A 14135-nucleotide genomic window follows, 5' to 3' on the forward strand; every position below is an offset into this window, starting at 1 on the left:
ATGGCGACCCAGCCAAATTGTTGCAAAACCACACTTCGTCCCAAGTTGCTGATGAGAGGTACTGCGCTATACTTCAACAATCCTCGTGTCAATCCACTGCGAGGTGAAGACGACCTCCACGCCGTGCAGGGTGTGGGGTTTATTTGATCACACCGGTCAATGTGGGTTGTTGAAGGTGGGAGCAAAGACATGGCAGCATATAAGTACAGTACAATTATGTTTTATTGTACTTCACTCCGCTGCCCACGATGTGCTCCGGTCAAGTTCTCCGGGCATGCAGTGAGTGCTCGCAGCTCCTCTCCTCAAAGACAATATCAAAAACGCCATGAAATATCTTTTAACAAGAAACATTTTACGGTTTATTATCTACATTCATGACAAACTTGTCAGTACAAAACAAATTCCTTAGTTTACATTTTACAGCCCATCCCAGCAACATCTTTCAGCATTAAATGGCAGTTTTTACTGTACAGAATCCGTCACTGTTTTAAACAATATATACACTGTATTATCTAAGCCGTCTCCATACGAAGACAATATTCAGTTAAACCAGTGGTCACAATATACTGAATACAATATTGACATTTACCACGTGCCATGGTGCAGTACACACCACACACTTGAAACAGTAAGCACAGGCTAAAAAAGCAAGGTACTTGAATAGAATGGATTTATGTTAACATTAGAGCTTTTCTTTAATCTATGCATCAGAATCATGTGCTTTGAACACAAGAGGATCTTTTGAATCAATCGGTGTCAAGACAATCTTGCAGTCAAAAGTAATTCAGCATTGTTCAACCTCGAAGGGGGGGCGATGGACATAAACGATTGTATTGTACACCATATCACACGAGAGAAACTTATCCTCTTATAAATGGATGAGAAATTGCCAAGACTTTAATTTAGCAATGGTGTGGACCATGTTACTATTTGCGAATGATCAGACATTTTGGATGCACCAAATTGCTAGGACGCTCATACCAGACTCCATAGCAAAAAAATAGCCAAAATTAAACTGGTAAAGTACATACTCTTTGGTTTTTTCGGTAAAGTCACGTAGGTAAAAAATGTATTTAATTTATTTTTATTTTTTACCTACGTGACTTTACCGAAAAAACCAAAGAGTTTGAATCCTTGCAGTCATGGTAAAGTACAACCAAGTGTCATCGTGTATATGCCGAAAAATCAACCTTCATGGCTTTCAGATGACAAAAGTCTACAAATGATCCACACCAACAAGTGGTCAATAAATTGTCTAGAGAATAGGTAATTTTGTGCATATGTAGTATTAGTACTAAACAATATTTTGCAGCAATACAGTAAGTGTTGGTCTTTCGACTATTTAAGTGCATCAAGTCAATTATCTTGTGTAAGTTCTCCATCTGCACATTGTCAAATTCTTTACTCAGTGCATCAAAAAATCATACACATTACCTTCCTTTTTGTAAACACTTAAACGAGGCAAATCCTCAAGCACTTCTCGAAAATGGTATGCAAATAAGAGGTCAAAAAAGTATGTTTACCATCATTGATATTCCTATTTTACAGATCTACTTGGGATGCAAAGCACATGTTCCAGAACTGCTTTAAAACATAGAGAAGCTTACATAGTGCAGTTTAATGTCAGGTACACTGTGCACAAAGCACCAATGTCTACAGAAGATTATAAGATGGAGCGTTTTTATCTACATCACACTGCTTTCCAATGGCAATACAAAGCACCAAGCATGTCAGCACAATTAAAGCAGTTACAGTACCATGGATGCAGTCATTTGGACAAATGATTAGAATGCTTACAAAAAATGATGGCAATAACATTTGCACAGATTCTTTTGTGATTTGTTAGATAGACTTGCCTTTTTTTAAGTCAACGCAACATCTTTACCCCGTATTTTAAATTGTCAACTGTTAAAATAAATGAATGCTGTTTGTATGCATGCTCAAGTGCAAATGTGCTTATACGAATAAAAACAGTTTTAAGAGATCATATAAAGGAATGACAAAAGGCAAACCCACGTAGAAAGTGGAGCCAACAGAGCAAAAAACCAAAACAACAAAACTTGCCATTAGATAAAAAATCTTGGTTCACATCATTCAGTTTTGCACAACCATGAGGTGCAACCTTCATAAACAGAAAAGAAAACGTAAGAAAAAACAGCCTGAGCAAACAAATGTGGAGGTCTCCTCGTTGGACCTGAACGTGTAAACATCATCACAAAATCTCTTTACGAGTCTCATAAAATTTCAAGTCTGGTATGTCGGCAGCATTTCCAAAAGCCGTCCTCCCCAGTTCCCGGGCAATCTTGTGATCGGCGGCACTCGTCCACGCCAGTGAGCGAGCTGGAGTGTGCCGAGTCGCAGAGTTTGCCTTGGTAGCTGGACAGATTGAGGGCCCGCCGACAAGCAGACCTCACCTGCACCGCCCTCGGCCATGTGACGTTTTCTTGGGGGTTTCCAACCTCTGCCTCGTTCTGTCATCAAGCCACGGTAGCTCAAAGTCCCTTCAAATGCAGAAAAAATGTTGTTTTGATCATGCGATATATTCGAACCGTGTCAAATGTTCCGATAGTGTTCATATTTAAAGGAAAACACGTATTGTTTCAATGCTATGGATAGATCGCAAAGTCCAAATGATGATGGGCTGCTCATGTTTCTTGATCCCAGCACAGCAACAAATGAGCAAATTTTACAGCTATCTTTACTCCTTCAGCAGAATATACTGCATTTCAAATTGATAAATGTAATCAAATGAAGCTTGGTTTACTGTTATTAGAGCAAGCTACAACAGCCATTGCTAGACTTTCTAGACAAGTAAAACATATATGTTATTTGAGACAAAATACAAGATGATGTTCATGTGGTACATACTGTGGCAATAATCTTGGTAAAGCCCTTCCAAAAGCAATGACAGGCAGCAATGGTGTTACCTCCAACTCCTCCACTGTAAAAAAAATATAGCAGAAAACCCCAAATTAAGAGAACTATTAAAACATTTTGCCAAACTGCAAAATTATATCGATTACAAACACAATACTTCACCAGCGCAATATAGTCCTTTAATAGCTAGTGTTTAATTTTATTTTTACAAAGTAAACACATTTCAGGAAACACCTACACTAAAAAACTTTACTCAACCACTGTCTTTGTTGAAATACATACAGAAATTGACATGTTTGTATACAAATTGAAAGAACAAGATATAAAAAGTATGCAATCAATTGCCCATCTCATAATGACAATATAAAAATATGAAATTCTGGAAGCTATGAAAACTAGCCTTACAAAGCCATAAAAAATGAGTTTTGCTTGAACATGTGTGTACATGTGCAGTCTCCCACCATCCTCAGGCTCAGGGAAGAAGGATAACATCTCTGGCTCAGGTTCAGGTATTCCTTCTTTGCGAAATGCCCTTTCCCGCAGCCGTTGTAGCTGCCTCTGCTCCCGAATTCGCTGGATGTCCCACCTGTTCAAGTTTTTGTGTCAGATCACAAGCACTTCCCAACATATAGAAACAACGCACAACTTGCGTTCTGTGAATGTAGGCTATTTTTTCTTGCTGCTTGGATCATTATTTTACACACACTGCAGTGTTAAGCATATTTTCCAGGAAAATATATACAATGGCGGGTATGTGTTAAAACAACTTCTTAAAACACTTAACCAATTTAATTATAAAACACTGATGAAGCCACAAACTGTATAGCATATTAGTGGCTGAAAAGTTTGAAATACAATAGTTACCCAAATCTAAATAGTGATTATTAATAGGCTTACCGTTTCCTCCTTTTTTCATCCAACTCATGTTTGGTGTGTCTCTTATTGAAGGCTTCATCTTCAGTATTCTGTTCAAAATCAATTCAATAAAACAATCAATGGTGGCCACGGCATTTCATGAAAAAAGAAATGAATATATTAAAAATGTTGAGTGAGTAGCTTACCTCCAGCAAATATTCAGACTGGATTTTGTCTAAAGGCTCCAGTTTAATTTCTCTCCATGAGGGAACTGTAACAAAAACATTACAACACATTTGCTTTAGTATACAGGTTCATTTGCTCTCAAATTTGTATCTAATAACAGGTAACATTCCATATCAGGATACTTGAAAAAATAACTGCATTACAAAGCTAAAAACACTGACTTGCGACAGTGTCGTCCTTCTCTGTGAGGATGGGCTCATCCATGGAGACGGCAGGTGGCTGAAATTGGTAACACCAGTACATTTCACTCGTCCGTAAAACAGGGTCCTCTTCCTCGTCCCGTCCATCGTCTGCTGTGCACGCGCGCAGAGGCGAGCACGAGCCTCCGGGTGCCGGGCTGGCATGTGCCTGCCTCCACTTCCCCCGTGCCCTGCCACCCTTGGACCAGCCCGAACGTTTGGGGCAAACCGGCAATGAGGCCTTGCCACCCTTTGTCCGCGAGCTCTGAGGTGTGCTGGTCTCGGCAGGTGAGCTGGGGGAATGATTCGCCGAGTTCGAACCTTTTTTGCCCTTTGACCACTGTGAGGGCCTTGGCGTGTCAAGCTCCAATGCTGCCCTACTGCCACCCTTGGCTTTGCTGTTTTTTGAACTCAACTCAGCAGGGGAATGTGACAGGTGATTTGAGTTTACCTTCTTCTTGTTTTTATGCCAAGGTGTTCGTGGGCTGCCAATATCTGTTTCTGTTAATTCTGGTGTCGCAGGCAAAGCAGATTTTACGCATGAATTCTTTTTACGATTCACTCCCTTACTCCTTTCCCACGGTCGCACAATTTCAGGGGTTTCACATGGCTCTGACGATTCCCGCACAGGGCTTGAATCCTCTGTCTTGTCCGTTTTGTTTTTCAGGCGGCAAACTGTGGACAGTGAATCAGCATTTGTCGTCTCTGCCGCACTGTTCAAGGCAGTCAATGCTTTGCATCGGGCCCAGCCTTTGCGCCTGGAGAACTTTCTCCCATTCTTTCCGTGATAAGTCCTGCCCTTGGCAGGCTTGCTTGGAGTTCGCGTAAGTGCCTTTGGCTGGCTGCTCTCATTCTCACTCTCCATTGCCAGCTTCTTTGCAGTGGGCCCTGGGTCATGTTCGCCAGGGCTCTGAGGCCTAAGAGAAAGTGAAAAATGTTTACATCATTGTAAAGTTGCAACTATTATAAAAAAAAACAAAGTCGCTGAATATGCAAAAATATGTTGCAATTATGCTTGCCAACAGCATTGATAATCATTTTTACGCTGGGTTTTAAATGTCAATTAACATATAGCGCCAATGTTACAAAATATAACAGCACCACATTGACATTGATTTTGGCCAAACTTTAGCATGTATCACCTTTTGTGGCCATGCTGATCTGTAGCTTTTTGTGGTGACAGGGGCGACCGTGGAGGCTGTTCCTGCGGAGAACCCTCCAGACCCTCATTTTCCTCGTTCCTCTCCTTGAGCTGCTCCTTGCGGTCCCTCCGAATCTGCTGGTCATTCTTTTCACCATCTCTCCGTGCCAGCAGCATTCGCCTCTCCATGCGCTCCAACCGAGACAGCAGCTGCCCCACAACCAAAAACATATTGACTGGGGCACTTCAAGGGAAACGATTGCCTTAATTAGTTTATATGGTACGATGGACAGTGCAACAATGAGAAGCTATTGTGCAAACTATGGAATTAAGGTAACAGGTGATCTGAAAGCAATATTTGCACAGACCACTGAAAAGCCATGATTCCAATTGAGGAATGCCTTTTCTAATAGAAAATTTAAATGTATTTGTTACATTTTGCAAGTTCATCATACTCTTTTATGCTTTAAATTTTAACAGTCTATTGTAATTATGAGTGCACCTCCATATGCACACGTGGATAACTAAATGTTTTGTGCATTGGGGTTAACAGAACTTTAATCATATCAATGTTCCACGAAAAATAAAGTCAGACTGGATCACATGTTAACGACTGCAACCCTAAGCACTTTCATTATTTCTATAATTATCATAGTTGGGTATGTATGGTGCAAAAGAAGTTCAACTTACATACGTCACCTTTAAAATTTGGAGAGTGACCACGAACACAAAAGGGGCTCATTTACAAATTGTACACACGAACGATAATGATCAAGGCCAGTACAACCACAAAGCACTAAAACACGTGGGTTTCTGAAAGGTCAAGTCGAATTTTGACAGCTTAAACATCTCAAGAGTTCGCGACCTGTAGCTACATACACACACTTCTGTGCGTTTGGAGTATTTGGCTACTATCAATTTCCACATAAACCACTTCGTTTTAATTTGTGGCCAGGTCGCTTCTGAAAAAGAGCTATATAGCTCAGTGGGTCGTAACTGTTCAAATATATAGATTTTAAATAGTTTGTAAGTAACGGGGCTCGTTAATACATTTGACAGTGGCGCTTATTGCAAGCCAGAGTTTACAGGACAAGGAATAACTATGCCACTATTTTTTTTTGGGGCGGTGGGGCAAGGGTGGGAGGGAGTTTAAGAGCTGTGGGGGAACCACGTGTCGCACATTCCCGTCATCGCCGGCACCCGGAAGAGGGCGGGCACGTGTGCGAGCACGCGCACTCCCGCGAAAACACGCGGTCACGTGCGTGCGCGGGCACGTCAAAGCAATAGGGCGAGGTGTGGTGGTGGGGGAGGGAGAAAGACGGGGTTGGGTGGGAGGAGTCATGGGCGTGGTTAGGAGAGAAGGGCGTGGCTAGGAGGTAGGGGGCGTAACTAGAGGGGCGGGGTATAAATGCGCGCGCACAGAACCACGTGCATGAGTATGTACGACGATTCATGCGGGAGCCACGCACGTAAAAATTTGCACGAGGGCGCGAACATCACACGAGCGTTTACAGAATAAGGGACACGCGCTAATAGAACACACGTCAACGCAAAGGAGGGAGCGCGTATGGAGAACACACGAGCCAATCGGCGTGAAGAGCGACAAAAGCACGGGTGTTGGATAATACTACGTGCAAGATAGCGCAATGCAAGGGTAGGACGATAACGAAACGCGAGCAAAAGAGCGAGCCACGCACGGGCATGAGAGAGCAGCATACAAGCACGCACACTATTAAATGTGCCGAGAACGAAGCTCGTGGACTATTCAATTAACGAGAGCCATGAGCAGAGCGAGCCGGCGCGGTCACCGCGTGAAACGGCAGCAGAGACACACACCGCATTACAATACGCGTGGCGCACGCAATTAGCATGGCCCCTACTTAGAAGCATAATGCACGTACGCAGTATTAATACACAACGCTTTCATCGGCTAGGTTACGCACATTCGGTTTACACACGATTACATACGGTACTCGCTGCAATCCATATACACACGCCAACATCTACTGTATACCTACAGTACTCTGAACATTTACATCCTTGCGACAGTACGTGATTACGTGCTACCGTATGTGTCGACAGGCATGCAGTACTCGCTCTGAACACTACCTACCTATATAATGTACACACGACACACAAGCTTTGACGCAATACGCTTTGCACAAGCAGCGCTGGCAATTTTCTTGTCCTACGATGGACAGTGCACACTCGTCTAGAAATAAAAACACAACATTTCAGTAATTTAGTTACGGACGTGCTGTTTACAGATAATTGAATATGCCCGTTACATAAAATAGTCTTACTATAATACAACTCTACTGCATTTGTATGGTACACAACTAAAGTAAATCCCTGTACTGTTTACACGTGCTTACGGATAATGTATACAACGCCCTTAGAACAGTACACATGGATGCTATATTTAGTATTGAACGTGCATAAACTATGGAGTACTCTTTCAAAAGTATGCATACCATGTAGCCTATACGCATTATTACATCTACTGTAAACATTGACAATGCTTACCACAACACACTTGTATAGACTACGTGGTTCCATATACTGTACAATGTGCTTAATCACAGCACATACGTTTAAATATACTGTGTTCAGACAGTATGTTTACATGTACTCGTACTGCATGGCATGCGGACATAGTATAAATACAGTAATACTACAGTACACAGACTGCTCCACAACACGTTGCTTAATGTACAGTGAGAATACGTCATTGTAGTAGTTGTGTATATATATTGTACACTACTATACAAAGTGCTGAACGACACATTTTCTGTATTACACGTACATGTACTGTAACAATGCCTCTACTGAACGTATTACTCTGCATATATCGTACAGTACACAAGTTTACATACGTACAGTATACACACTGAAATAAAGTACAGGTACTTGTGCTTGACATAATAATCAGCACACTACCGAATATGACTACACGTGATTATACACAGCATGCGGTGTGTGTGTATATATATAACATACTGTGCCAACATCCACAACATAAATAGAGCGCACGCATTCTAATCGTGAGAGTAACTGTGCTCCTCCCACAATCTTACAAGGACACAGACGACCTCGGTACGTGTACGACATCATACGTGTGTACCTTGCACCGGGTATCCTCTTTAAGTAGCGCAAAACCCGCTGCCCCCCATAACCATACACACAGCAAGCACCAGCATCACACACACACAATCATTCTCCCGGGTTCATTTTGCTTCGGGCCCCATGACCCCCCCCCTCCTCCCGGGCCATGCGTGGACCCGCAGTGTGGAGGGTTCCCGTACGTGACTGAATTACAAGTGCCGATGATGGGGGACGATATTGGGAAATGTACGAAGCCGACGCCACGTTCGTTAGCGCAATGAAGTCCCTAACGTCGTCGTTGTTGTTGTTAACAGTATCGTTCGTGTCGTGTTATGCTGCTCCTACCACCACTAACCAACATGCCACCCCCCACCCACCACCATATCCGTATCCTACCAACTCAGTGCAACGGTGGTGCAGGTCTGGCCTTTAGTTTCACGTGTTTGTGTGAGCGGTAGCACCGGCAACGTTGGCTGCTGGATGGGTTGATAGCAACAACGCCTGCGGTTGTTGACAGCTTCTCCAAGGTTAAAAGAAAAGGTAAACGATGCAAACGCGCAAAAAAACCCCTGCAAGTTTCTAGACCACCGCCTTTATATTACGAAACGAACGGATCGTTATCGACAAACTGTACCAGTCTTCCTTAAAAGCTCATACACACTAAAAACTACATCAGCTGTGAGTCACTGGGGTCGACGGAGATTCGATGAAAACAAAACCCAACTTAAACATATCCTTAAAAAAAATAGTATTTTTTTAAACAAGGCCCTGTAAGTTTCAAAAATGGTACAGCAATACTGTACCAGCACTGACAAAAACATCGACGTTCAAGACCCTTGGTGGAAGAAATTTGAAGAAAAACCTCTGATGTGGTAACAGTGTCGAGGAACAGTGCAAGACGTCATCTCTACATCTCGGGGTAGAGGCAGAGAACTCCAGAGTCACCGTCAGCATCAGCCTAAAGCATGGGACTTGGTCATTTATAAAGAATCGACTACCACACAAGTGGTGCTAGGGGCTTGTGTTCCGTAAAGCTCTCGAGATATGTCGCTCAAGACTCAAGTTGCGATTTGTCTTTGCTTAGTTCACTCATCGTAACCCCCTTCCGGACGACTCCAAGTGACTCGCACGGCAGGTGTCCTTTCCGTGTGTGCGGGAGAGAACTTTCAAGGAGGATAGCTCTGTATGGTTTGCCAGTCGACAATGACCAGTCAGCTTCGTCCTCCACGTGCCGGATTGAGTTTCTTGAAGAAGCTCCCCTGGGCACGTGGAGGACAAAGCGTCGAACATCACCCACCCCAACCCTCCCAAACACGCGGTCACACATCATAAAGGGGCCAATCATGATGGCGTCATATGAAGATTGATGATGGAGACATAAGAACCCAGCGTACAGAGGAATGCGTCTCTTTTTTTCTACATCCCCGGGGTCCTTCCCCTACCAGCCCGCCCACATGCCCATCGGGGGCTTCTACCTCCTCCTACTCCCATAAGCGGATTCCCGCCGGGCGAGGCAGAAACTCGCCTCCCCCTCCCGTCCTCGGTCGATGGTTTTTGTTGTTGTTGCTCGGCAGGGGGCTTCCTTGTGGCCGCAATGGCCAAGGTCCCCCAGATATTAAAGCCTGGCAGGCAGCAGCATGGCGACGGTGACGACGGGGAGGGAAACCCCTGTGCTGCAACATTGGTCTCTTTTATATATCACAACACGAGCACATACATTCGTGCATTCACACAAACGTACGGACGATATTGTCGAGGCGTGTGAACGCAGGCGCACACGTGTGCTTGCAAAGGGTGGGAAGGCTCTAATATCCTATTTAGTCACGGAGGTGAATGGTTATAAAAGTACTTTCCGTCCAATTTGCACATTTCTAAAAGTACACAAGACGTCAACATGAAGCACACGTAAAACCAAGACGCTCGACTGCATGTCACAGATGGACAATCATGAATAAACACCAACCACTGAGTTATACACACGCACAGCTGGGCACATAACAGTACAGTTATAGTTACAAACATCAACCCACAACATAAGCACAGCCAGTAAGAAGAAGAAGGGGGGTTACACAACACGAGCTATGAGAGCCCATGGCTAGTTCCTGAACCTCAACATCCCCAGCACAACCTCACCCCAATCCCGCATTGCAATGGCCCCAACATACCGCTTCCTTCTCCGTCTTCAGCGCCTGTATTTCCTTCTCCTTGCTCTGCAGCTGATGCTGCTGCTCCTCCATCATGTCCAGGTGAAGCAACAGCAGCTGCTTCACGTGGTCGACCTGCGAACCACCACCACCACCGCCATCACCGTCGCCGCCATCGTCCCCACCACGGCCCCTGCCGCCACTGCCCTTGGCACGGCCGCCCGACTTCTTGCGTCGCGTCTTCCTGCCTCGCCTTCTGCCCTGGCCGCCCTCGGCAGCCACCGCCGGGGCAGCCGTGACGGTGGTGGCACCGCCAACCACGACGCCGATACCGCCACTGCTGATGATGTTGTTGTTGCTGCTGCTGCTGTTCGCTGCGCTCTCTGCGATGAAGGGCGGCGTGGAGGAGGAGGAGGAGTCCGACGGCGCCTTGGCCGGGCCGAGCGGGGCCGCAGCAGTCGCAGTCTGCGGCCTCTGCTGCTGCTGCAGCTGCTGCAGCTGATGAAACTGTTGCTGCTCGGGCCTCGGCGGGGCGGTCTTCACGGGGCACCGGGCCACTCCGCTCACGACGACGAGGCTACCCATGCCGCCGCCGCCGCCTCCGCCCAGGCCGACCCCGCATGTCCGTGCGGCTTTGCCGGCGGCAGCAGCGGCGGCGTCGCCCGGCGTCGCGAGGGCTCTGGGCGCGGCGGCGGCGGCGGCAGCAGCAGCGGGGGGAGGCGGCTGCTGCTGCGGCTGCTGCGGCTGCGGGGCGCGGGGCTCCCCCTCCACGTCTCGCCCGCCGCTCGCCGCCCGCGCCGCGGCGGCAGACATCTTGTGGTGGTGGTCGTCGTCGTGCTCGCCTTCGTGGTGTTGTCCTTGTGATTATGTACAGCGATGGTGGTGGTAGCGATGGTGACGGTGATGATGGTGGTGGCGGCGGCTGAAATGAATTGTTGGCCGCTGCCGCCACGCCGCCGTCTTCGTTCCCCGGGCGCCGTCGTCGTCGTTGTTGTTGTAACCGCTACCGGCGCACTGCGTTATTTACAGCTGTAATACTGTAATTGTTGTCCGTGTGGTTGGGCGAGCGACGGGGATGCAAGGGGGTTGGCGGAGAGGGGAGGGAGACGCACGGGAGGGGAAGAGATGCAGCAGGATGAAGATCTCTTTTTCTCAGTCCCGAGCGGCTGCGAGCAAGAGGAAGTGCACACGGAGTGAACAGCAGGGAGGGCAACACGACTCAATGCATCTCCCGGTTCAGTCCAGGTAGGAACCGGAGCAAGCAGCGGCTAGCAGAAGGGAAAGAAGAGAGGGAGAAGAAGAAGGATCAGTGGGGAAGGGAGGGAAGTGGGGTGGGTGGTGGGGGGAAATGAAAGCGACTCCGCGTGTTTCCCGCTTCAGTCTGGGCGGGAGAGGGAGCACGATGAGAGGCGGCAGCAGCAGCAGCGAGGGCAAGAGGTGTTCGTCCCCTTGCCTCTCCCATGCACGGAGGTCCCCGCTCGCATCCCTCGCTTTGCAAGGAGGAGGGGGGGCGGAAAGAAAAAAGAAGAGGGAAATATCCCGGCGCTCTCTAATCTACTCACGAGTAAAATAACACTCGAGCAGGGTGGGTGGGTGGGGGGGTCGTCCCCTACCACCGGGCGACTACTAACGTGGTTATTTAGTGAAGGTGTGCGATGGTGAGTTTATGTTGCCGCGTTGTCGTCGTTGTTGTTGTGTGATCCTCGTTGTTGACGCGGGTATTTTTATTATTTATTTTCGCTCCCAACAACTCTGATCGCGAGCTGCAGACGTCGAGTTTGGATCTCCGCACACGCAAGAGGGGCCGCGCCCGCGGTCTACTCCGTAAAATCGTTACCGTGTTACGAGCTCGAGGCGAGTGCACGGCACGTAGCACGTTGTTAAAGCTGTTGAATGAATAGCCGCTGGGATTGTTTGTTCCCCCGTGGAAATATTTCGCTCGATTCGTTAATGCGACGCGATCACTCGAATGCCACCACCCCCGCCGTGTCTTGAGGATGGTTCAGGCGGCATGGAGGCGGATTGGCTTCCGGCTAACTTTGACCCCTCCTGCAACTGCTTGGACTACGGTGGCCCGTGCGACTCCCTAGAAAAAAAAACACCGCAACGCGATTTAATTGCTGTACTAATGCAAATACGCAGCTGCGTTACGGAAAATATAGTTACGCAATAATGTCTACGAGATACGTTGCATTGAAAGTAGATTTCATCTTATATTGTTGGTTCAATTGGTAAAGTCATGTAGAAGGGAAATAATTAAAATATTAAACAGATTTCATCTGTTCACCTTGTATGCAAAATACCTGAAAAATAAAGAGTACGTACAGGCTTTGCACTATTATGCCAGCATCTGGCCAAATCTGGAATACGCCCGAGACCTGGGAAGCTCAGCGGAATTCAGCCTGGATACACAAACATGCGTAGTAGGCGTCGTGAGCAGTAGTAGTAGACAGTACAGCAAATTCTTTTATTAAGTTCTCCCTACATTCTCCCAACACTGACCAGCGTATGTACTGTATATGTTCAACTTCTTTCGCACAGTACGTAGCCAACCAGTGCTAATTGGAGGTGCGCAACTAATCGTGATGTTAAAATGACCCCCACGACGAGGTCTTCATTCAGCAGTGGACTGTCAATCGGATTGCACATGCACCAGTTGGGAATTGTGAAATGTCTTCATATGAGTGGTGATAGACACAGTACAATGGCCAGATAATGCCTCAAATTGAATACAAAGAGGGGGGCAGACAATGCAACAGCATGTGGCAAAATGCTATTTCACAATTGTATACACGACAAGAGGGACGTTTGTAAATGCATTTCGCAATTTCAGAATTATAAAAGGGAATCAAACGCCCGTTTGTAACCCCCTGCGCCACGCCAAAAATGCGTGGACCAATTCACGATCGGCCGACCTGTGGCCGAGGCCGCGCCTCCTTGGCTTGGGCTTCTGGAAGCCAAAAAAACCCCCACTTACAAATCCCCCACTACCGCCACCACCACAATACATAATGAGCGCGTCCCTCCACTTCCACCCACGGGACCCACGTGCGATTCTCCCGCGCAATCCGCGCGCCGCCAGCGCGAGAAGCCACGCCCCCTCGCATTCTAGCCCCGCCCACCTTACGAGCGCCAACCAATCCGGGCGCGAGTAGGCGGGGCCGCGCGATCCCGCTGACCAATGGCGCGGCGGCGCGCAAGGCTCGCGCGAGGGGCCGGCGTGAGCTCGCGCGTTTGGGCGGGGACACGTGGAGCGGGGGGGGGAGGTTGGTGGGGTTATGGATTGGGGGTTTGGTGGGCGTGAGAAGTGGGGTTGTTGGGGAGTCAGGGGGAGGGGTTGGGGAGGGGAGGGGTTGTTGGGGAGTCAGGGGGAGGGGTTGGTGAGGGGAGGGGTTGGTGAGGGGAGGGGTTGGTGAGGGGAGGGGTTGGTGAGGGGAGGGGTTGTTGAGGGGAGGGGTTGGTGAGGGGAGGGGTTGGTGAGGGGAGGGGTTGTGGGGAGTCAGGGGAGGGGTTGGTGGGGAGGGTTGTGAGGGGGAGGGGTTGGGGAGGGAGGGGAGGGGTTGTTGGGGAGTCAGGGGGAGGGGTTGG

At 47.5% G+C, this 14135-nt stretch overlaps 1 protein-coding gene across 1 annotated transcript; it reads right to left on the minus strand.

Annotated features, from left to right (window-relative positions):
* Positions 1–331: 331 nt before the first annotated feature.
* MSL1 (MSL complex subunit 1) lies at positions 332–12545 on the minus strand. Its single transcript, XM_061555007.1, has 8 exons — positions 10569–12545; positions 5300–5508; positions 4140–5074; positions 3939–4003; positions 3775–3842; positions 3339–3463; positions 2869–2941; positions 332–2501 (listed from the first exon to the last, which is right to left on the minus strand). Exons 1-8 carry the CDS (start codon positions 11358–11360, stop codon positions 2411–2413), a joined length of 2358 nt encoding a protein of 785 aa, XP_061410991.1. The 5' UTR covers positions 11361–12545; the 3' UTR covers positions 332–2410.
* Positions 12546–14135: the final 1590 nt, after the last annotated feature.

This window comes from Lethenteron reissneri, chromosome 20 (assembly GCF_015708825.2).
Source record: "Lethenteron reissneri isolate LAM-NWPU_2019-01 chromosome 20, ASM1570882v1, whole genome shotgun sequence".
Classification (NCBI taxonomy): Eukaryota; Metazoa; Chordata; class Hyperoartia; order Petromyzontiformes; family Petromyzontidae; genus Lethenteron; species Lethenteron reissneri.

Excerpts from the sequence above, each read along its gene's own strand:
- MSL1 (XM_061555007.1), bottom strand. The coding sequence starts at position 11,360 with ATGTCTGCCGCCGCGGCGCGGGCGGCGAGCGGCGGGCGAGACGTGGAG. Across the intron at positions 2,942-3,338 it reads CTTCCCTGAGCCTGAGGATG|TGGAGGAGTTGGAGGTAACA; the intron begins GTGGGAGACTGC and ends TTTTTTTTACAG. Across the intron at positions 2,502-2,868 it reads TTACCAAGATTATTGCCACA|GGACTTTGAGCTACCGTGGC; the intron begins GTATGTACCACA and ends CTGCATTTGAAG.